Source organism: Lycium barbarum, chromosome 11 (genome assembly GCF_019175385.1).
Source record: "Lycium barbarum isolate Lr01 chromosome 11, ASM1917538v2, whole genome shotgun sequence".
Classification (NCBI taxonomy): domain Eukaryota; kingdom Viridiplantae; phylum Streptophyta; class Magnoliopsida; order Solanales; family Solanaceae; genus Lycium; species Lycium barbarum.
Genome location: NC_083347.1, coordinates 36422536 through 36447131, shown reverse-complemented (window position 1 = coordinate 36447131; position 24596 = coordinate 36422536). Strand labels below are relative to the sequence as shown.

Here is a 24596-nt window from a genome sequence, read left to right as displayed (position 1 = left end):
TGGAGTCACATACACCCCTCTTATGGACTCGACGTCCTCGCTAAGGTTTGCCTCAAGACATGGAATTTGCCTAGACTCAACACTTAGGTTTGCTCCTCCTCCTTGGGATTTGCCTAAACTCAGTTAAACTCTGACCCATCACCGACAAGGTTGACACATGAGTGACTCTGATACCATCTGTAACAGCCCAGCGCACTAGTGATATTATCTGCTTTGGGCCTAGGCCCGCATTGCTTTAAAAAGCGTCACTAATAGGTGAGGTGTGTTTACTTATATACCTAACACCTCTCTTGTGTTTTGCCGATGTCGGACTTTCCTCCGAATCTGAGGTGTCACACAATCGATGCAAGTTTATCTAGGGCAGAGCATGTGGAAATAGCAGATTATGCTATGCGAGGCAGGCCAGATTGAAATCTTTATGAATTTAAGCGGGTTTGTCCTGAAACCGCAGCACAGCTCACCGTTTTCCATCAATACTGTTAAATGTGATGATCATAACAGAAGGTTTGGTAGTAAATACTATGGTGGTGGAGAAGGTGAATGAAAGTAAGGATTGGGGAAGATGAGAAGAGTGGGGGAGGAGGATTCCTTATGTTTTTCTTTTTAAAGACCAGGGGAGGAGGATTCCTTATGTTTCTTTTTAAAAATTTAATTAGGTTTAAATTAGGTTTTTTTTTTCTTTTGAGTTACAATATATTCCTAGCTTTAATTGATGAGTATAAAGCAATCTTTAAGAAGAAGTGGTTTAGCACGAAAAATGTACTAGACACATTTTAAAAAAATAAATTGTCGTTTAAAAGATTTTCGTAAAAAAACAATACATAATAAAAACTTGACTATAAAATCAGGGTAAATTATGTATTACCCCTTCTTTAAATTTTATATAGTAAGAATCAAGAATGTGAGTGTACGTGACTTATAATTCAGTTTCCAAAATCCAAGAAACGGAAGATAGATTAAACTTTCAAATCTAATCCACCAAGCTGTAAGATTCAAATTACTAGCAGGGAAATAGGTAACGTTCGAATTTGTCGAAAATGGATGGCAAATACCGTAAATAAGTAGCACAAAATGTCCAAACAGAGAAACATAAATAGTGTCACCCAAATTGTCGTTTTTTGTGTCCAGAGCCCCCTCCCCTTTCTTACATTTTACAAAAAATGCCGTCTGCGTAGAGCGGTGGCCCACCACCTAACCCCCACTTCATCGGAAACACACCAAATGAATTTAAGAGCATGTTTGGATTATTTCATTTTAGGTGCTTTTTAAACAAAGATACTCATTGTGCATTTATGTGATACACTTTTTTATCCATTTTGTTCCCAAAAAATCACATTTTTATACTATTTAAAAATATTTTAATTCTATGAGTTGATTTAAAATCAGATAATATATAAAACTTAATTTAGATCATACACATTAAAAGTTTTTTTTTTTAATTTCATAGCTAATCAGATAGTGCCACATAAATTAAGCCACCGGAATTAAATTTTTATACGCGAAAAAGTTATAAACATATTGCTCTAATTCTCTCCAAATAAATAGAAAAGAAAAGTAAAAGCTTGAAACTAGAGAGAGAGATAAATATACCATAGCTGCTGCTAAGCTAGAAATTTTAGAGAGAGAAAGTCCACCCATTTTCTTCATTCATTCAACTTTTTCCTTCACTAAAATACAGACAGATATACAGAGCCATATATACATAAATATATAGGATTTGGTGTGTGTGTGTATATATATATAGAGAGAGAGAGAGAGAGAGAGAGAGAATCAGAAACGGTTTTCGCTTTAACATAAGTTGATTCATCAGAAGCAAGCTTTGTTGTTATCATCATATTGAACTTAGGCTGGAATATTTGAAGCTTGGTGAGTCCGATCTGACTCACCGAGTCAAACTTGGTTTGTCTTAGCTTTGATGAGTTGAAGAGCAGGAGATCGATCGATAGTTCAAAACTCGTCAAATGGTAACTCTTTGCTCAAACGTCGTCGGCTCATACCTTTTAACTGATTGCTTGTTGCTCTAGTCAAATCTGTTCAGCGAATAGTCAATTTACTGTTATTAGCAATTTACGGTAGCGTATTTTTTTTGCATGTATGATATATAGGAATTGGACCGAGAATATACGTCTATGAGGTTTTTATGTCTGTATATAACTAGAAATTTATGCAATATATCCAGGTATAGTTTTAAGGGGAAAATTACAGCCAAATACAGAGGCGGAGCCAGGATTTAAAGGTTGTGGGTTCGGGGTTCTAATTCCTTAAAGTTACTGGGTTCTAAATTAATAATTTGTACATATTTGATAAAAAATTTAATATAAATATATGGTTCGGGCCAAAGCTACTGGGTTCGATCGAACCCACGCCCGAAGGGCTAGCTCCGCCCCTGGCCAAATACCATTTGGCCATCTATCTAGTTTACAAAATATGTATAGGCAGTTTATAATTTTTACTCCCTCTGTCCCGATTTATGTGATACCCTTTCCCTTTTAGTCTGTCCAAAAAATGATGCGTTTCTATATTTAGAAATACTTTAACTTGAAACTTCCCCTTTTTACCCTTAATTAAATGATTTACGGCCACACAAATATCTTTGACTTGTTTTATGCCACAAGTTTCAAAAGTCTTCCTTTCTATCTTAAACTCCATGCCTAATCAAACCATATCACATAAATTGGGACGGAGGGAGTATGAAATATACATATACTATACATAATCTGTAAATGTAATATACATACCTATCTGAAGTGTATAGGCAGTGTATACTTCGGCCATGTTTGGTAAACTAGATGGTGGAAGGGTACATTTCGGTAAGTTGCGCACAAACCCCCCCGCCCGCCTTCTTTTTTCTTTTTTGGCATGTGTGAAATATTATTGAAGCGTGTAACTGTATCATCTAAAAGCTTAAGCGGTTAGAGAGGAACACTTTTAATACTTAATTATATTCTCAACAATATATAGGAATTGGACTTAGAAGAGTGTGCATGTTTTTGAGGTTTTTACGTCTGTATATGACTAGGTATTTTTTTATGCAATATATCGGGGGATAGTTTATTGAAATCATTTCGTGAAATTTGATTTTATCCTCCTTTTTATCCAAGTTTGAAATTTGAATGTCTGAAAAATATAAACAGTAGAATTAACAACTGATTAGTAATTCATTTTACTAGAATAACAGAAGTTGCAGCGCGGAGAGAGGAAATGGCAAGTTATATAGTGTTAATTAAGAGACTGTTGTAGTGTCAATTTGAGGAGCTGAAACTTAGCTTCCCGTTTGGCCATAGATTTTGAAGTTGAAACTTGAAAATTGGAGTTGTTGAAATTGTGTTTGGACATGCATTTAACTTGGATTTTTTTTTAAAGTTTTGTGAGTTGATGAAGTGAAATTTCCCCCTAAAATTGACTTGGAACTTGAAACTATTTTCAAGATTTTTTTTTCAAAATCTGATCAAATTTCATGGCTAAACAGATATTTCAAGATAAGTTTTCAAAATTTGATCCAAAATCTATGGCCATACACTATATTAGAAAATGCAACTTCAACTTTAGAAGTGAATGTGGCAAAATAGATACAACTCTGGGTTTCAAAAATTGAACTTTACCTGGTTAGAGGTATTCAGATGTTTTAGGAAAATATTAGAGATAGAAGTTCCATTCAGAAGAGCACTTAATAATAATAATAAATAAAAAATAATAATTAATAATAAAAGTTGAGATAGAGTTTTGGATAGGCACTTGAGGCATGCTATGGGAGGCAGTGTCGTCACAATAGATTTCCGCTGCTACCCAGGTGAAAATAGCAAGGTGGCTTCGTACTCCGAAGATAAAGCAAACCACTCAGGAATCTTCTAATGTCCACTCGAATAGAAGTTCCAGATAACTCTTAAATCCTCTAATCTCTTAAGTCTCAACTGTTTTTTGCTACTTCATAGTATCTCAACTACATTCGTTTGAATTTACAACGGATGAAGAAAAGAACAATAAGAAGAGTCAAAAGATGAAGGACATGGAAACACAAGATCTGATTTTTTTTTGGCGGTTGGAATAGGTGTTTATGGAGAGTGAACAAATAGCTAGCATGCCTCTCCAAGGACACGTGTATAAAAATTGGACAACAACTTTTTATAAGAATAGATGTATCATTTAAAGAATGGATTTCCCCCAGGCTCTGCTCTATAGTAAGAGCACAACACGGTGATGTATAGGTTAGGCACATGTCATGGGTTCGAACCCTACTGCTGAGAATAGGCGCATGTTACAGGTTCAAACCCTACCGCGAGAAAATCCTAGTGTTGAAGTTGAGAAAGGTAGAGAGGTGAGCCCATTATCCACCGAGTTTCAAATCTTGTGCCATTTGCCTTCATGGATTTTCAGGTATAAAAAAGAAATGGATTACATTTTCTCAAGAAAGGTGTGTCTTTGAAACGGCAGGCACATTAAATTTTGAATCATCGAAAGTAAATTTCAGCGTTTGTAGAACCTCAGTCCTCTAAAATCAAAGTTGTCCAATGTCATGCAGCTATGACCACTGATCTCTTACGGATTCTCCTTATGTAATCACATAGGTCCAGAATTGAGATGTGAAAATGTGTGACACATAGGTGATAAGATAATTATTTGCAGATGTCGTTCATGGGACTTCTCACTCAGCAGAAGGGGAAGAAATCTATAAAGATATCATTTTCAGTTAAAAAAGGACAGCCATATTAATATGAATTTAAAAACATTACAACAAATAATTATGTGTATTCATTGCTAGCATAAAAGAATAATGTGTACTAGTCAAAGTAAAAGCACATGTGTACTATGTTCACAATGCTTCTAGCGCGAAGAAGGATGTATAAATTTCAACTATAATATTTTCTTTTAATTTTTTCTAATCACATTAGGGAATGGGAAGGGTGAAGGGAATAATTAGGATCGAAAGCGCACCTATTGTGTGAAAGTCTGCGACCAGATCATTAGTCTAAAGTCCTGAACGTCATTTTAGCATCTAAGTACCAGAAGTTCCTATGGTCAAATTAGTACAAGGCAGGAACTCTTTCAGACGCTCTGTGCTTCAGAAATATTTAGTAAATAATTCTAGGTGCTACAAATGTAATCCGATGAGAAGTCTGAAAAGAGAAACAGTAGAAACAGAGTTGTGTTTCTTTTTTATAACATTTGAGAAAGAATTTTGCATTTGCTTTGAAAGGATTACAACATAACATTACTTCAAAGAGGAATGAAACATGTTTTCATTTAAAGCAGCTCATTAGAAAAAGAAGCGAGAAGGTTGTGAGAAAAGTAAATTTCTGAAGTTTTTGTTCAACTTCCATTTTTCCCTGAAATGCTTCAATTGAGTTGTAGCGAAATGTTCAATAGTTTCTTACATTTGACCAGTTTTAATGATCTTTCTTGAAATATCAACCCTTTTTTCTATAACTTTGGTGGCCTCACCTGCTTGCACATGCCTCGACTAGTCCATCTAGTACCCGCTATCAACCACCAACACTGACACAAGTTCTGGGTAACTCTGTCCACCAAGGTTTGGTTTAGATAGATGGGGTGAAATCATCTACTCCCTCAGTTCCAATTTATATGACAATTTGACTAGGCACAAAGTTCAAGAAAGAAAGGAAGACTTTTGAAGTTAGTTATCACAAACAAAAGTTAGACATTTGTGTGGCTATGAATCATTTCATTAAGAGCAAAAGGAGAATTTTAAAGTTAAAGTTGTTTCTAACTATACAAAGGTGACATTATTTTTGTGACAGACTAAAAAGGAGAGTGTGCCACATAAATTGAGACGGAGGGAGTAACATTTTTTTTGCCTCCCGGCCCTCTCCTGATATTTATTCTTGGAATATCATCCTTTATTTAATATTCCAATTTTCTTTATAAATAGGAAAGTATGCCCTAGAGTATAGTCATGTTATCTTATGATGGGTTTAGTTGACAAGCAGTTTGTTATACTGTAGTCATGTCTTGTTGGTATTAAGTGTATCTTACCGTTTTTATGATGATTATGTCAGAAATGATGACCATTTTGTGTACAATTACATTATGTTTGTTTGTGGTTCAAAGAGAAAGGAACCAAAGGGACAAACAAAGGAGTTGTAAAAGTCATTCCCCTTGTTAAGCTAGGAAGGGAAAGATGAGGGAAGTAAATCTCATCCTCTGTTATACCCTTTACAACACAATGTTGGGGGAGCAAATAGCTCAATGAAAAGTTGAAAACGTTAAATTCTGCCCCTCTCTCTTCCTCAAATGATGGTATTAGAGATCAGTCTGGTCATGTAGAAGACACATGCATGGCATATAGTGCGTGCAAGGATATCATGCCATGTTAGAACTCAGTATTACATAAAACTAAGTGCTGCATATCCCACACTCTTGTGTCTAGAACCTGTAATTGCTGCTGCACCTTTTGGGGCCATGATTGACTATAAATAGAGAACTGAAATTGAAGGAATCCCTGAAGTGTCAACTGATGGCTGAATAATTTTTTTGATAAGGATGATGGCTGAATAATTTTGTTTCTTCGTAAACTATCAATTATGTACTTCCTAGATATATTTTTCTTTATTGGCTTTCAGTTCAACGTCCTCAATTATATGCTCTACTCAAACTCTTAACACTAAGCTGCATCCTTCCCAAAAGTTGAGTTTGTTTTTCACTTATCAATAATTCTAAGTTACTCAGACTCGGGTGTGGGTGTACGATACGGGTACGGATCTAGAGGTCAGATCCTTCATGATCTAAATTTTAAGATTCGGGGTATGGATCGAGGTACGGATTCGGGTGCGGGAATTCGGCTAAAAATAATCCATATATATATATGAAACAGTTAACATTCTATTATAGACAAAGCTACACCAAATGTGTGCTTCAGTAATACTTACAAGTAGTGGTTACAATCCAAATATATAAAATAGAGTTATATGTCTAAATTATGAGATTTGTGTAGACAAGGTATTTTGAGGAGAAAATATTGATTAAGAGAATCCCAGAAGGAGATGTAAGGAAAAGAACTGACATAGAAATTTCTATATGCAAGATATTCAAATTTTTTCAATTTCACCTTAGCTTTTGTTTCGATTATAGAAATCATTGTATTTGTCCCGAATTTCTTCGTTGATTTTGGTCAAAGTACCCAAACCCATGTCGTGTTGACATGGTTGCGGCACCGAAAGTGAAGAGTTCGAGTAACTTATCTTATCATTGTGATAACATTTGAGAAAGAATTTTGCGTTAGCTTTGAAAGGATTACAACATAACATTACTTTAAAGAGGAATAAAACATGTTTTCATTTAAAGGAGCTCATTAAAAAAAAAAGAAGCGAGAAGGTCGTGGGAAAAGTAAATTTCTGAAGTTTCTGTTCAACTTCCAATTTTCTCTGAAATGCTTCAATTGAGTTGTAGTGGAATGTTCAATAGTTTCTTCCAATTGACCAGTTTTAATGATCTTTCTTGAAATATCAACCCTTTTTTCTACAATTTTGGTGGCCGCACATGCTTGCACGTGCCTCAACTAGTCCATCTAGTACCCGATATCTCCCACCAACACCAACACAAGTTCTGGGTAACTCTGTCCACCAAGGTTTGGTTTAGATAGATGCGATGAAATCATCTACTTCCTCAGTTCTAATTTATGTGACAGTGTTTGGCTAGGCACAAAGTTTAAGAAAGAAAGGAAGACTTTTGCATCTAGTACCCGATATCTCCCACCAACCCTAACGTTTGGCCGGATTATTTATAACACACTCAACCTTTATGGGGGGCCTATTACCCCCCTGTCATAGTTTTTGTGTATTTTAGACACCATTATCAGGTGATTACTAAGTGACTCTGAATTTTTTCCACTTAAGTGCGACACACGCGCCCAGTGTCTCCTTCAATGCAAGAAGGAGACCCTCCTTCAATGCCAAATTGTTCTTCCATTTCCTTCTTCATAGCAACTTCTTCCATTTTCTTCTTCAAAGCAACTTGTTCTTCCATTTTCTCCACCAATTTGTGAATAATGAACTTAGATCTTTGACCAATAGGATCATCTCTCCACTCAAAGAAATTACATTTCTTCACCTAAACAAAAGTTCAACCAATCAAATTCACTGTAATGCGTTTTGAAAATACCGAAACATTAAAAAAAAAAAGGTCGTACACCATAGAAGGGGCATGACCAAAATCTTCTTCCGGGATTGTTAAGAGACCAAGAAATCTGCATTTTCAGTAATACCCTGTGATGGCATCGCACCTTAAGCTTCATCTTTGGATCTTCATTATCAGTACAGAGCTTATTTAACTATGATTTCACCTCTTTCATGAAGAACCCTAGACAGAACTTTCAGTGAAATATAAGATATAAATAAAAGAGGAGAATTTTTTTTAACATAAAGATTAGCTTACCACTTGAATCCATTAGCTAATTTGAAGGTTTTTGATTGAAGTTCTAAGCAAAAATGGAGTCCAAATCGTGTCAATAAAAGGGTAAATGGAAAGGGATTTATTTTTTTACCGTTATTTGCACTAGGTGGCAAAAAAAATTAGAGGTTGAGGTCAGTTCAATATACTTATCACGCGCTCCTCGGTCGTGTTCTCAGGTTCCATGCCACATCACCTGATAATGGTGTCTAAAATACACAAAAAAAAAAAAAAAAAGACCGGGGGGTAATAGGCCCCCGTAAACGTTGAATGTGTTATTAATAAATCCGGCCAAACGTTAGGGTGCACTGTAGCTATTTTCCCCTAAAACAAACCTTAGACATTTGCGTGGCTATAAATCATTTCATTAAGAGTAAAAAGAGAATTTTAAAGTTAAAGTTGTTTCTAATTATACAAAGGTGACATTCTTTTTATGACAGACTAAAAATGAGAGTGTGCCACATAAATTGAGACGGAGAAAGTAACATTTTTCTGCCTCCCGGCCCTCTCCTGATATTTATTCTAGGAATATATCCTTTATTTAATATTCCAATTTTCTTTATAAATAGGAAAGTATGCCCTGGAGTATAGTCATGTTATCTTACGATGGGTTTTGTTGATAAGCAGTTTGTTATACTGTAGTCATGTCTTGTTGGTATTAAGTGTATCTTGCCGTTTTTATGATCATCATGTCAAAAATGATGATCATTTTGTGTACAATTACATTATGTTTGTTTGCAAAGAGAAAGGAAGCAAAGGGACAAAGGAGGTGTAAGAGTCATTCCCCTTGTTAAGCTAGGAAGTGAAAGATGAGGGAAGTAAAAGTACACGATCAAGTTTTTACCCCTCAAAAATGAAGAGGAAGGAAGTAAATCTCATCCTCTGTTATACCCTTTACAAAACAATGTTGGGGGAGCAAATAACTCAATGAAAAGTTGAAAACGTTAAATTCTGTCCCTCTCCCTTCCTCAAATGATGGTAGAGATCAGTCTGGTCTTGTAGAAGACACATGCTTGGCATATAATGTGCAAGGATATCATCCGATATTAGGACTCAGTATTACATAGAACTAAGTGCTGCATATCCCACACTCTCTTGTGCCTATAACTAGTAATTGCTGCCGTACCTTTTGGGGCCATGATTGACTATAAATAGAGAGCTGAAATTGACGGAAACCCTAAAGTGTTAACTGATGGCTGAATAATTTTGTTTCTTCGTAAACTATCAATTATGTACTTCCTCAATATATTTTTCTTTACTGGCTTTCAGCTCAACGTCCTCAATTGCTACTCAAACTCTTAATGCTATATTGCCTCCTTCCCAAAAGTTGAGTTCGTTTTTGCCTTCAATTGCGTGTTGATTAATTCACTTGTTGAAGACAACATCTAGATATTTAGAGATTACATGAAAAGAATATAATAAAATTCTTTCATTTCAAATTGACAAGAAATTTCATTCACAAATAATATTTTCTTCTTTGGAAGCAAAATTGGAGTAGATTATTTTGATGGAAGTATTATCGCGCAAAGCAAATAATAGGGCATTTTTAACTGAATTTGTGGCAATGACGTGCTTGGTTTTATCTTCAGCCAGATGATGGCATTTGTAAAATCACGTAACTCATGTTAACAATGTATGCTAGTTTGTGTTGCCAAGATGGCATGCTTTAACTTAAGCATTTCATTTCAACTTTCTTTGTGGAGGCATTATCTCTATGAAAGAAAAATGATTCTGTTTTGCTATTGTTTTCCCTTTTAACTTCACTATGATAATTAAGATATGTTTGGAAAACCCTTTTGACATACAAGGTGCTGAACTGTATTCAAATTTTGGCCTACCTTGGCTGTTCAAAGAGAAAAGGTGTATTCAAATTTGAAGTTTAGACTGCCAGTCCTTTCCCTGGGTGAATCCTGTCCCTTGAGCTTATGTGTTACTCTTCAAATTTCCGATCATTTCTTTTTGTATTGTGATGGAGCGTAGGAGAAGGACCCCTTTGCCTAACAATGAAGGAGAGTACTATTTAGATGCTTGATTTATTTTTTCAGGCTGGATTCTTAGGTTCAATTTCATGCACAAATTTCGCAAGTTTGTCTTGCATTTTCTTCTTTCTCAAAACGTTTGTCTTGCTTTTCCTTGTCTTTTTTTTTCCATCTCTTATTTTCTCAGACAAGATGATGTTAGAGAAAAGGTCAACAAGTGTGTTGAAGAATTCTCCAATCTTGTGTATTAATTAATAAATCAACTATGACTTAGTTGGGATTGGATATGTGAATCCACTCTATTCAGGTCTATATCATTTGAATACTATGTATAAGGATTGAATTTTTCTGATGTCTTATTAGAATGGATGGCATATATCGCGCTGTAATCTTTGTCCTCTTGGTATCTCATGCAAGTATCTTTTTGCAGGCATCAGTCAACATTATTGTCGGTTCTCATGTTTGGGTGGAAGACCCTAAATTGGCATGGCTAGATGGAGAAGTAATCAAAATACATGGTCAAGATGTTCATGTTAAAACCACCTCCAATGGGAAAGAAGTGAGTATTTGGTTTTGTAACAGCAATATTTATTCAAGGGCCATACTTTGTGTCAATCTGAAGGGACAATGAACTAATGTGCTCGTATCTTCTCTACTTGTTAGTGGATTTGTCCATACCTCATTGGTGAAAATAGATATTTCGTAATATTGAGAACATGGCCTTTGTAGTCAATTTGAGGTGAAATATGTCCTGCCTATTGGTTCTTTTTCCTGAAAATAATTTTATACCATAATGAACATATGACTTGCTACTGTTTGTATATTTGTGTGTGTTTGTGCACATATGTATGTAATATGGATGCATGCAATATCCAAGTATGCCCTGCTGAATATAATCAGAGCATTTCTTATAACTCGTTCTGGGTTGTGACGAATGGATGCTTCTGAGAACTAACACCTTCCCTATCATAGCTAATGCAAATAATTGTTAAATCCCTCATGAGGGCTAGGAATGCATGAGTTTAGACCCATGCGGCCGTTCATCATAACTGTGGAATGCTTAATGTGGAGAGAAATTAGAAGCAGGTCTATGGTAGAAGCTTTTCTTTATGACTGACTAGATCAGTTCGATTCTCTTTAATTTCTTATAAATGAATTCAAAAAGTATATAGGGTGCCGAAGCTGATGACACTTTTCATATTGACGTTGTGGCTTTCTTTTGCATATACACCTTGATTACTTCTCTAAATATTAGTTCTTGTTGCTTCATGCACTGGTTCTACTTGACATGCACTTTTGCATGTCACCTCCTTTATGCACCAGAAGTATCATTTTTCTCTAATTTAAGTTGGTGTAAATTTTTTAGTTTTGATTGTCTATCATCATATTGGCTTCCAGCGAACATTTGATGCTTCTAGACTGTAACTTTGGTTGTACAAGAAGTTTTTTTCCCTTTTTATCTAAGATTTTTACAGTTTCAAACTACTGATCTCAGATTGTTGCGAATATCGCTAAAGTGTTTCCTAAAGATACCGAGGCTCCTCCTGGAGGTGTAGATGATATGACCAAGCTTTCCTATTTGCATGAACCTGGAGTTCTGCAGAACCTGGCAACCAGATATGAGCTCAATGAAATTTATGTAAGAACTATGTTTTTCCTTGTAATCATGCAAATTGATCGTTGATAACCACAATTTGTATTTGATGAATTTATTATCCTTTGGAGAAAGTTCTCTTAGTTTTTCTTTATTTGTTGTCTAGACGTACACTGGGAACATATTGATTGCAGTAAACCCTTTTCAAAGATTGCCTCATCTGTACGACACTCACATGATGGAACAGTACAAAGGAGCAGCATTTGGGGAGCTGAGTCCGCATGTTTTTGCAGTTGCAGATGTTGCATATAGGTTGAGTTCTTTTTTGAGACGTGTTCCTCTTTTAGTTGCTTTGGCATGATATCTCACACTTATTTCATTTTGGTATAGGGCAATGATCAACGAGGGAAAAAGCAATTCAATTTTAGTTAGTGGAGAAAGTGGTGCTGGTAAAACTGAAACTACTAAGATGCTTATGCGTTATCTTGCACATCTTGGGGGTCGTTCAGGCGTCGAAGGACGAACTGTAGAACAACAAGTTCTAGAAGTAAGATGACCTTTCACTTTAATTTAAATCTACCACTAGCTGTTTCAACAGAAACTGGTCTTACTCTATAAAATTACTGTCTCAAAATTCATGTTATTGTTGGCACACAGTCCAATCCTGTTCTTGAAGCATTTGGAAATGCCAAAACTGTGAGAAACAACAACTCAAGGTTAGCAACTTCTCTAATTGACTCCGCAGTAGATGCTAGTTGCTTCAGCAATTTTGTTGATGATTTCTTAATGTGACTGTTCCTTTGTCGTGATTTAATGGTATAATCCTTTCAGTCGTTTTGGTAAATTTGTCGAGATTCAATTTGATAAGAGTGGGAGAATATCTGGGGCAGCTATACGAACTTACCTTCTGGAGAGGTCTCGTGTCTGCCAAATCTCAAATCCTGAGAGAAACTACCATTGTTTTTATCTTCTTTGTGCTGCTCCAGCTGAGGTATGTATGCTATTTTTTTAAGTTGTCTTTAGCTGTTTAGCTGATCTAACGTTGGTGATGCTCATAATTATGGTATTCTTTTGCTTTGCAGGAGATAGAGAGATATAAACTAGGGAACCCAAAATCGTTCCACTATCTTAATCAGTCCAAATGTTATGCATTAGATGGAGTAAATGATGCTGAAGAATATCTTGCAACAAGAAGGGCTATGGATATAGTAGGAATCAGTGAGGAAGAGCAGGTTAGTTTCCTCCAGACTAATTTGTTCTGTGCTTTACTTGAATTGCTAATGCCTTAACAAATTTGTTCAGGACGCAATTTTCAGGGTGGTTGCCGCAATTCTTCACCTTGGTAATATTGAATTTGCAAAAGGTGAGGAAATTGACTCTTCTGTGATTAAGGATCAGCAGTCTCGGTTTCATCTCAATATGACGGCAGAGTTGCTTAAGTAGGTCTATTTTCTAATTTTGAACTTCATTGCATGTTGTTATTTTGGATTTGTTACTTCTGCTGGATCTTATGAATAAGAATTGATAGGTGTGATGCCAAGAGCTTGGAAGATGCACTAATTACACGTGTGATGGTCACACCTGAGGAAGTTATTACCCGGACTCTTGATCCAGAAGCTGCTCTGGGTAGCAGGGATGCTTTGGCTAAAACCATATATTCTCGCCTTTTTGACTGGTAAGCAAGTCAAATACCAGATTGTACCGTCACAAGACATGCATAGAGACATATGCATCGACTTCTTTGGTGCTTTATATTTCTATCTTCTTTTGTATCTTAAATATTCTTCTGTTGACTCCAGGATTGTGCAAAAGATAAACATCTCAATTGGCCAGGATCCAAACTCCAAGTCAATAATTGGAGTTCTTGATATTTATGGGTTTGAAAGTTTTAAACTCAACAGGTAACTTTCAGTATGGCATATCCTCTGCTGCTGCTAACTCCAAACCTTAGTGGTGCCTTTCTAACAGTTTCCCCTTGTAAAACAGTTTTGAGCAATTCTGCATCAATTTTACAAATGAAAAGTTGCAACAACATTTTAACCAGGTTATATCTCATTCTTGCATTTAAAACTGTTTTCCTTATTTCTTTCTTTTCTATCCGTTAAAGGTATACAGTTACAGTGGTAATGTGTTTGCAGCACAACCTCTTTGCCTATTAGGGGGTTCTTGGGTTTTTAATAATGTCATTCCATCTTATGATTTCAGCACGTATTCAAGACGGAACAAGAAGAATATGAAAAAGAAGAGATTAACTGGAGCTACATTGAGTTTGTGGACAACCAAGACGTGCTGGATCTGATCGAAAAGGTCTGCAACCAAGGGTTGATTCATTGTTTATTGATTTTTTGTCATTTTGTCTGAAAAAAGTTTATCTTTGTAATTTGTCATGCGATGCTATGCTTTGTTATTAGTTCTAGCCTCAATCTTTTGGTAACTTCAAAATGTAACAACTGAAGTTGAAAACTTGCAGAAACCTGGAGGAATTATTGCTCTGTTGGATGAAGCCTGGTATGCATGCTTGATTATTTATTCATCAATTACTTCAAATATCTTAGATATTTTATATTTCTGTTTTTGGTTCTTCAGCTTATGATATAATTTATGTTCATATAATTGGTCCTTGCAGTATGTTTCCTAAATCTACACATGAAACATTTGCTCAGAAGTTGTACCAGACATTCACTAAAAACAAGCGTTTCATCAAACCTAAACTCTCAAGGACGAGTTTTACAATTTCTCATTATGCTGGAGAGGTGATGACTAGTTCGTCTTTTTGGAAATATCTATACCTTCACATTTTCAATGTAATGCTAAAGCGTCCTATATGATATGCAGGTAACATATCAAGCAGATCTGTTTCTGGATAAGAACAAAGATTATGTGGTTGCAGAACATCAAGTTCTGTTAACGGCCTCAGAGTGTACTTTCGTGGCGGGTTTGTTTCCTCCTCTACCTGAAGAATCATCAAAATCGTCCAAATTCTCCTCCATAGGGTCTCGTTTTAAGGTTAATTCATCTTTCTCCTTCAAGTATTTTGGTTAATATAGATTTTAGAAACAATTAAAGAAACATGTCTCTCCAATCCAAAAAAAGTCATGTGTCTCTTCTTGCACTTTATAGCTTTATTAGATGTATGGATTTCTATTTATCTGGGTTTTCTATTGTGTGAGTTTTCTTTCTCTTAATCAGTCTGTCAAGTATATTTACTTTATTGATGGCCTTAAGTAACAAATTGCTGATGCATGTTGACTTAAGTAAATCGAAAACTAAGTTGACATAACTACCAAGCGTTTAAGCAAGACTATTCTATTTTGGCAAACATCTGAGTCGTGGTAGGTTCTAGAGGACGAAATAATTAATGGATGCATATGTCTAAGAGAAGCTGCTTATCAAAAATATGCCTAAGAGAAGCTTTTGCTTTTATTTTTTATTGCAAACTAGGAGCTTCAGATATGTCCAGGAATCATGTGGAACAATAGAATAATGTGCTTTACCATGGAATTTCTGAAGTTTTTGCTATCTATTCTTAATCAATTGTATGCCTAGTAATTTCAGTTAGAGTAAGTCTTGCCTTTGTCTCGTCAGGTCCGTTTATCATTTGTCTGGTTGGTATGCTACTTTTTACCCGCAGGGCGTTGTGGTTGTTAATGTTTGGACACCTCCATCTCCACTTTTTTTTTTTTTTTTAAATCACAATATATTTTTTTATTGGTTTCTTTTATTGCAACGTTCCTTTTCTCATCTCCAGAAGATTCATATTTCTGCTATTGTGTTGTGTTGGTGCTTCTGTATTTGTTTTGTTTGTTTCCTCCCTTCTAGCAAAAATGGTTCATTATAGAGTATGTAAACTTCTAGTATATGTTTTGTTAACTTCTTGTATATGTTTTTAATAATGTACTTTTCTGCCTGATGAAGCCTTTTCTTACATGCTTGCAGCTACAACTGCAATCTTTAATGGAAACATTAAGTTCAACAGAGCCTCACTACATCAGATGTGTGAAGCCTAATAATGCCCTTAAGCCTTGTATCTTCGAGAATCTGAATGTGATCCAGCAATTGCGATGTGGTGTAAGTGTCTATTGATGCTCATCCTTGTGTCCATGATTGTTATGGATTTGTTGCTTCTTCTTGCCCTTGCATGAGTAGTTGTTCTTTTTATTCTAGGGTGTCTTAGAAGCTATCAGAATCAGCTGTGCTGGATATCCCACTAGGCGTACATTTTATGAGTTTCTTCTTAGATTTGGTGTTCTTGCTCCAGAAGTTTTAGCTGGAAGGTAAGTTTTCCAAACTCAACTTGTGTCGATTCTAACTGAAACTTTTATTCTCATTTGTGAATTTCCTTCTTCCTATCAGTTTCTTTCTGATTTTTATGATGATCCATAATAATCCATTGCCAGCTATGATGACAAGGTTGCATGCCAGATGATTCTGGACAAGATGGGACTTAAGGGCTATCAGGTAAATTTTGGATATCATGCTGAATGAAATTTTGCATCCTCAACTAGAGTAGGTTCGTTATTGGTTTGCTGAGGGACTATCTGCGCTATAGAAGTAATAGACAAGTTCTTTATATACCTTTCATAGCATCATGAAATCTGCATAGAGATTTCGGTGTCTTTACGTTAACTGAATGCCTGTCTTTGCAGATGGGAAGGACAAAGGTCTTTTTGCGGGCTGGACAGATGGCTGAGCTCGACGCTAGGAGAGCTGAGGTTCTTGGAAATGCAGCAAAAGTTATTCAAAGACAAATCCGTACATATATTATGCGAAAAGAATTTGTTGCTTTGCGTAAAGCTGCTATTCAGTTGCAATCATGTTGGCGAGGTTTGTTTCAATAGCTTCTAATATGGTTCAGTTTACAAATACATGTACATTATTATTTATTTATTTTTTTGATAAGTTTAAATTATTGATAAGGGGGGAAACCCTGGACACGGGAAAAAAAAAAAAAAAGTAGAGAACCCACACAAAAATATGGTTGTCTAAGATAGACACCAGCCATCTTATACTAACAAGAAGCTCATGGGCGCACCAAAAATTAATAAAAAACAAACACCCTAATCTGCACAAAGTCGTATTCAACATCTTCAAAAGCTCTACAGCTCTAATTTGGTATAGTCGATACAAAAACTGAGCTAGCATTGAGAAGTCAACTGGTTTCAAGAGTTCTCTTGGACAGGAAACTTGAAAACGTACGTCAATTGCCCCAATTTATTAGTACTAAATAAACGTGCATATCAGGTTTCAACCTTATTCTGCTAGTCTTGTTTGAGGAAAAGTATTTACTTTCTTATCAGCTGACATGCAATGTTTTTCTAATAACCATTAACACTGACTGTAATATTTTGTTTTGTCATAAATGTCAGCTATGCTGTCCTGCAAACTGTATGAACAACTGAGACGTGAAGCAGCTGCTCTGAAGATTCAGAAGAACTTCAGATGTCATGTTGCACACATGACATATAAAACACTGCATTCTTCTGCGATTACGTTGCAAACAGGCATGAGAGCTATGGTTGCTCGCAATGACTTTAGATACCGGAAGCATACTAAAGCTGCAATTAAAATACAGGAACTTATCTCTCTGCTTCTATTGTCACCCTTGTGATCTTCCTTGTAATTTAAAGAAGTCTTGAGATGTTAAAGAATATAATGTCTGATACATGATTTGCTTGATATCCTGCAGGCTCATTCGCGTTGCCATGCCTCTTATTCTTATTACAGAAGTCTTCAGAGAGCTGCTATCATTACTCAGTGTGGTTGGAGGCGACGGGTTGCCAGGAAGGAGCTTCGAAATCTCAAAATGGTTTGTTATGAATTTCTGTGATCATGTCTTGTAGTATTTTCTTCATATCATCTGGCTCAGAGAAGGAAGATCATTGTGAATGAGAGATTGCATATGCAGGCTGCAAGGGAAACAGGTGCTCTCAAAGAAGCCAAGGACAAGCTCGAAAAGAAAGTGGAAGAACTTACATGGCGGTTGCAATTGGAGAAACGAATCAGGGTAAGTTATTCTTATTTCTAACGAAGTTTCCATTTGGTTCAATTCCATGACTCTGACACCATTGTACTTTGGATTAATGCAGACTGAGCTGGAGGAGACTAAAGCCCAAGAAGTTGCAAAGCTACAGGAGGCACTGCATACAATGCAAAAGCAAGTAGAAGAAGCAAATGCTAAAGTGATCCAAGAGCGGGAGGCAGCACGGAGAGCAATTGAAGAAGCACCTCCAGTCATCAAGGAGACCCCAGTTATAGTTCAAGACACAGAAAAAATAAATGCCCTGTCAGCTGAAGTAGAGAATTTGAAGGTATGGTTCCAGTATCCCAAGTTTTATAATCTTTATAGTTGGACGCAGAATATAGTAAAAACTGCCAACTAACTTCTTTATTTTCTTTGAGAGTGATTCGTTGATTATTGCTAGTAACCCTCCTTGCAAAACATCCAATTCTACATGTTGTTTGGATTGCAAAGACAAGTCTTGTCCATGTCTGATAATTGGGGTGCACCAAGGGTTTGAACTCTGCCGCAGACAAAACGTGGTATCTAAGTAGAGAAGGGTATAGGGGCAGAATACTTTGTATCATAGTTTCTGCAAGTGTACTCCTTAAGCTCAATTTCCACCTTGCGCTTCATTCTTCAAAGTCGCTTCTGAGCTGGCCTGGGAGGAGGAATTAACCTCAAGTCCATTGCATATGCTAATAATAAACCAATAATAAAAAGTTGATTCTTAATTGTTTATAAATTGGTATAATAGAACACACAGATACAATCTCTATGTTTCTCTTGGTTGAAAAGTTTTTTCACGAATTATCCAGGCTTTGCTGGCATCAGAAAATAAAGCTACAGAAGAGGCTAGGGATTCTTCCAGGGATGCAGAGGGCAGAAATACAGAGTTGGCTAACAAACTAGAAAATGCCGAGCGAAAAGTAGATCAGCTTCAAGATTCTATGCAGAGGTTTGTAAATGATTATTGACTGTGTCTAGTTCCTAGCTAGGTTGATGCCTTTGCTGAGTCTTAAACTCCGACTCCTAAACTAAAAACTGGCTGGAAATGCCTAACTTATTCACCTCTCGTTACAGGTAAATTCCTTAGTGTGACCTTGATAACCAAGAGCTTTTCATCAAACATACAGACCAGAAGTAGCATAGTTTTCCCACGGTTCTTGTCATTTTTGGTTTCTGATTGATCCTAAATATGGTTATGAGCATTGAACTTATGATTTCTGAGCTATGAACAACCAGCATTCAGTATGATAGTAGACTTGCATCCTTAATCATCACATTTTTGTGAAATTTACTTCCCAAACATAGGATTTTGCATTCTCAAAGAAAAGACATGCATCTGACACTGTCTATTTCGTCTACTCCCTCTTTGTTTGTCTCTCGATTCAGGCTTGAAGAGAAGCTTTCCAATATGGAATCAGAAAACCAAGTGCTCCGTCAACAAGCTTTGACCATGTCACCAACTGGAAAAGCTTTATCTGCGCGGCCAAGGACTACTATCATACAGGTGCACAAACAGTCGCAAATTCTCATCTTGTTAGAATTTATTTGAGGAGCAGATTTTCTTAATAGCAGTATGTGGTATACATAATTACTCTTGAAATTTCAGAGGACTCCGGAGAATGGAAATGCTATAAACGGAGAATCAAAGCCTAATTCTGTAAGTTCAATAGTTGCAGATAGATATGCTTATTTTCACATTTGATGTGAATTAAGCATATGCCCCTTTTTAATGTATATGCTTGTTTACATGCTAGGATATGAGTCTTGCTGTAGCAAGTCCAAAGGATCCTGCATCTGAGGAGAAACCACAGAAGTTTCTAAATGAAAAGCAGCAGGTAAGGGTCTGCTGGCTTGCACAAAGAATTACCAGATCAATTATGCTTGTTTAATCAGAGTGTGACAGGTTAAATTCTGAAATCATTTTTATACAATTTTGTCCCTTTTTTACAGGAGAACCAAGACTTGCTCATTAAGTGCATTTCACAAGATTTGGGCTTTTCTGGAGGCAAACCAATTGCAGCTTGTCTCATATACAAATGTCTGCTCCACTGGAGGTCCTTTGAAGTTGAAAGAACTAGTGTTTTTGACCGTATAATACAGACCATTGCTTCAGCCATTGAGGTAGAAAACTCATTACTTTGGTAGTGTTGTATCATTTCCAGTTTTCTCCGACTTCATGTTTATAAATCTAAGGCAATTATTTTATGAAACTTCTTCATTAAAGGTCCCAGATAATAATGATGTATTAGCGTACTGGTTATGCAATACGTCCACATTGTTGATGCTGCTTCAACAAACACTTAAAGCTAGCGGGGCTGCTAATTTGACTCCACAGAGGCGGAGAACCAGTTCAGCTTCTTTGTTTGGGAGGATGTCCCAAGTATGAGCTCTGTGGTTTATATTAAGTTCTTCGATTTCAGCCAGTTGCCCCATTTATAAGTCATTCTTAGTTAACTTTTCTCCTCTGCTACTTCTAATGTTTGTGTAGGGCTTGCGAGGATCTCCCCAGAGTGCTGGGCTTTCAGTTCTCAACGGGCGTATGCTTGGGAGATTGGATGACTTACGTCATGTTGAGGCCAAATATCCTGCACTGCTGTTCAAGCAGCAGCTCACTGCCTTTTTGGAGAAAATATATGGACTGATAAGAGACAATCTGAAGAAAGAGATCTCCCCATTGCTTGGGCTATGTATTCAGGTAAATTAGTTTTTATGTGCCACCCCCTACGTTTCAATTTGTTTGTCTTACTTTCCCTTTTTGGCAGTTCTTTAATTCTAACTTTCCACATGGCATGTTTAAGACCACAAAATTAAAGGGCATTTTGGTACATTCTGCATATCTTTAGTTTAAGACCACAAGATTTAGAAGTCTTCATTACTTTCTTAAACTCCGTGCCAAGTCAAAACCAGACAACACAAATTGAAACGGAGCGAGTATTATTTATGCCACAACTCCCAGCAAGCTTACATGATAGAATGTTTGCTGCTTGATGTGTAGTTTCAGCTAGTCCCTATGCTTACTGTAGTAATGATATGATAACTGGGGAATTTCTAGCACTTGGATTAGTTGATGCATTATTGGTACCACTGAGTAGTTTCTCTGATGCTTGAACTATGACATGTGGTAAAGCAACACAATCTTATAGATTGACTTAAGAAGTTAATCAGTATTGTAAATTTTGCAACAAGCGAGCTCTTGAATGTTTCTGCAGAGTCAAGTCAGGATTTTCTCTTATCTATTAAAGTTACTATAAAATAAATCAGACAAATCCCCAATCATCAGTAGAACTCCCAAGCATGACTAGTGACAATACTTCTCTTCAAGCCCAAGGTGTTGCAACGAGTAGATCTTTCCAGGTTTAGTACTATGTCGTGAAGCTGTACAATTTATAGGAAGCGGCCACTTTTTCTCTTTGGGACACTGTGTTACCTATGTCTTTATTTTGTTCTCTCCCAATGTGAGATTATTTTTGCTTCTGAGAGAAAGAGGAGGGAGTTAATTTCGTCAGATCATTATCTGCATCCTTTCTGCAGGCTCCAAGAACATCTCGTGCAAGTTTAGTCAAAGGAAGATCCCAAGCTAATGCTGCTGCCCAGCAAGCTCTATTTGCACATTGGCAAAGCATTGTAAAAAGTTTGAACAACTACGTGATGATGATGAAAGCAAACCACGTAAGTTGAAGATTTAAGAGATAAATAATAGCAACGGTCATTTTGTCTCCTTGATGTTAATGTGTTCCCATTGCTCCGCCCATGTAGGTTCCTTCCTTCTTAATTCGGAAGGTTTTCACTCAAATATTCTCCTTTATCAATGTTCAACTTTTCAACAGGTAACTAGTTACATGTCTTTAAGAACTGTATAATCTGTTGTGTGTTCTGTACATTAAATATATTTTATTTGGCACATTGACACCTTATTGTGTATCTGTGTCTTAACCTTCTTTACATTCAGTCTCCTTTTGCGGCGTGAGTGTTGTTCATTTAGTAACGGAGAGTTTGTGAAAGCTGGGTTGGCTGAATTGGAACAGTGGTGCTGCTATGCAACTGAAGAAGTAAGCATGTTTAGCTGTATCTTTTCAATTCTGAGTGTTATTTGGTATCTAACTTCTGTATTTACCTGTCCAGTATGTAGGCTCAGCATGGGACGAGCTGAAGCACATTAGACAGGCAGTTGGATTCCTAGTAAGAACTGATTTTCGCAGCTTTGTGCAAAACGAACTTTTGTTTGATCACATGCTTTTATCTGACTTTTTTCCCTTTCAACTTCTTGCAGGTTATACATCAAAAGCCCAAAAAGACATTGCATGAAATCACAAATGAACTTTGTCCGGTAAGGAGTCTTTTTTCTATGTTTCTCCTCCATTCTTCCCGTACCTTCTGCATAAAATTTGCTTGTTTCTTTTACCTATCAAAAGAAAGAAAACTTCCTTGTTTCTTTTCGACTTCTCGTTTGTTGCTTTGATTTTATATTTCACATCGCTATTCTTTTGTTAGGTGCTTAGCATACAGCAACTGTATAGGATCAGCACTATGTACTGGGATGACAAATACGGAACCCACACTGTTTCTTCAGATGTAAGTTCTTGCACGGTTGCACCAACAGTTTGGATGCATATGTAGGTTTGCAGTAGTTTTTTGTCTTGTTATCGTAGAGTTTGCTTGGTTCCTGATTTCCTTGTATCATTTTCTGTTTACCTCCAACTGATAGGTTATTTCAAGTATGAGAGTTATGATGACAGAGGATTCCAATAATGCTGTTAGCAACTCCTTTTTGTTGGATGATGACTCGAGGTATCGTTTGTTAAATAACTCATCCTCAATCTTTGGCATACATGTACTTTTTACTGAGTACATCAAATTCAATATCTTGTCTTAAATTTTGATGCAGCATTCCATTCTCCGTGGATGACATCTCCAAAACGATGCAACAAATAGACATTGCTCATGTTGAACCTCCTCCATTAATCCGTGAGAATTCAGGATTTGTGTTCTTACATCAACGCTCTAGTTGATGGTGGTTCTAAAAGTTATTACTCAACATGGACATTGATGAATGTTTGCGTAGCTCCAGCGAGCAGACTCTCCTGCACATCAAGGAACATGCAGAAACTTGTGCATATAATCACATTGCTTGTTGCATTTAATGACTAGTGTATATTTTCTCCACTTGTTTTTGGACAACCCTAGCTGATTGTTGTCCGGTTCAATTTATTCTTTTCTCCTCTCCTGCTCAATTTGGGAGGTATTTTTATTATGCCAAAAGGCTTTTAGTGTGGTCATATGCAGGTATAGGCAGATGCATTGGTTTTTGTTGCTTGCCATTTTTTGTCTTTCTCAGGTTGTAGAGTCACAAAAGTTGTCAATTTTAGGTCCTTATTTGCTCTAGTGTGTAGGTGAAATGCAGTTGAAGGTTGTGTTGTATAAGAAGTGTTAAAATTATCAAGGCAAAAAGTTTGTAATTCTTTTCTTCCCATTGGTGACTGATCAAACTGCAAAATCAGTGGTCCTATGAAGGATATGGACATAACTTTGTATCAGCTCCATTGGAACTTATTAGGAGACTCATAAATAGAGAGCATTGATAGAAGAGCAGCCCAAGCTACAACAATATTCGTACATTGTTCACTCATAATACATGTCAAAATATTGATGGTAAACAATCAATCCTTCTTGATGATTTGACCGAGATATTTTTTTGTTTGATCCGTTTTGTTTTTTTTCTTCTGGAACTAAAATTAACCATTGCAGTTTTTTCTTTTTCTTTTTTATGTTAAAATTTTGAAGAATTAAGGTTAAGTGCTACTTTGGAAATGGATCCGACTGACTAGCAAAATCAATTCATGAAACTAATTAACGTCGAATGCATATTCTACATCTTATCGACAAGCCCACCTAAAATGCCAATAACTGACATCTCACCTATAATCGGTTGTGTTCTCATTAGAGTATTTACTAAAAGTATGATTGTTACATAATGTTATTTGGAAATCAAGAAAGATTTTCTTTTTTCAACTTTACCTTTAATATTAGTTGTTCTAAAAAGCCAAAAAAAAAAAAAAACCAAAAGATTGATTACTTATTATTTAATTACTCATTTTTCGAAAAAAATTGGTTTGATCTAAATTTTACTATTCAAGAAAATGAGTGATCACGCCAAAAAACTCGTCCAAAAAGAATAAATGATCATCGCAAATATAATTCGGGTTTTAAGTCCAGAATCGAATACCACAGAAAACTAAGATTTCGCTACAATTGTTTACTATCACTAAGAAGACAAAGTCACAATTTCTAAGTTGTAATTCTTGTTTTAAACTAATCAACTAACATATTAAAAAGCATTAAACTTATCAATTAAAGAGGATAAAGTTGGAGCACTCAAGTTACATCAACCCTAGGGTATGTAGGAGACTTCCCACGCGAAATCAAACTCTGAAAGGAAACACTAGCTGGGCTTTGTCTATGGGTTCGCGTAGCGAGGAGGTTGACTAGCCTCCCATGCATATTTTTGGCGCTGACTCGTCAAGGTCCTTGTCATGCCTTCGCTTCCTATTTTGCACACTGCTGGTTCTCACGGCTTGTCCTGGATGCCCACGAGATGAGTATGGAAGGCGATCTC

The 24596-nt window shown here is 36.3% G+C and overlaps 1 protein-coding gene across 2 annotated transcripts; it reads left to right on the top strand.

Moving 5' to 3' along the window:
• Positions 1-1562: 1562 nt before the first annotated feature.
• LOC132618283 (myosin-17-like) lies at positions 1563-23453 on the top strand. 2 transcript variants are annotated; one of them, XM_060333352.1, is made up of 39 exons: positions 1563-1964; positions 10813-10941; positions 11878-12021; positions 12143-12288; positions 12367-12523; positions 12634-12692; positions 12808-12967; positions 13059-13208; positions 13279-13415; positions 13505-13651; positions 13776-13877; positions 13963-14020; positions 14182-14283; positions 14447-14484; positions 14603-14729; positions 14812-14982; positions 15913-16044; positions 16141-16250; positions 16374-16434; positions 16623-16800; positions 17343-17549; positions 17664-17782; positions 17882-17980; positions 18063-18284; positions 18793-18932; positions 19370-19487; positions 19590-19640; positions 19738-19818; positions 19934-20104; positions 20208-20363; positions 20472-20678; positions 21515-21652; positions 21740-21810; positions 21933-22032; positions 22106-22162; positions 22254-22310; positions 22475-22555; positions 22689-22771; positions 22869-23453. In XM_060333352.1, exons 1-39 carry the CDS (start codon positions 1962-1964, stop codon positions 22990-22992), a joined length of 4593 nt encoding a protein of 1530 aa, XP_060189335.1. In that variant the 5' UTR covers positions 1563-1961; the 3' UTR covers positions 22993-23453. The 2 variants fall into 2 exon arrangements, with proteins under 2 accessions (XP_060189335.1, XP_060189336.1); XM_060333353.1 differs by lacking the exon at positions 1563-1964 and having other exon boundaries at positions 10812-10941; positions 11858-12021.
• Positions 23454-24596: the final 1143 nt, after the last annotated feature.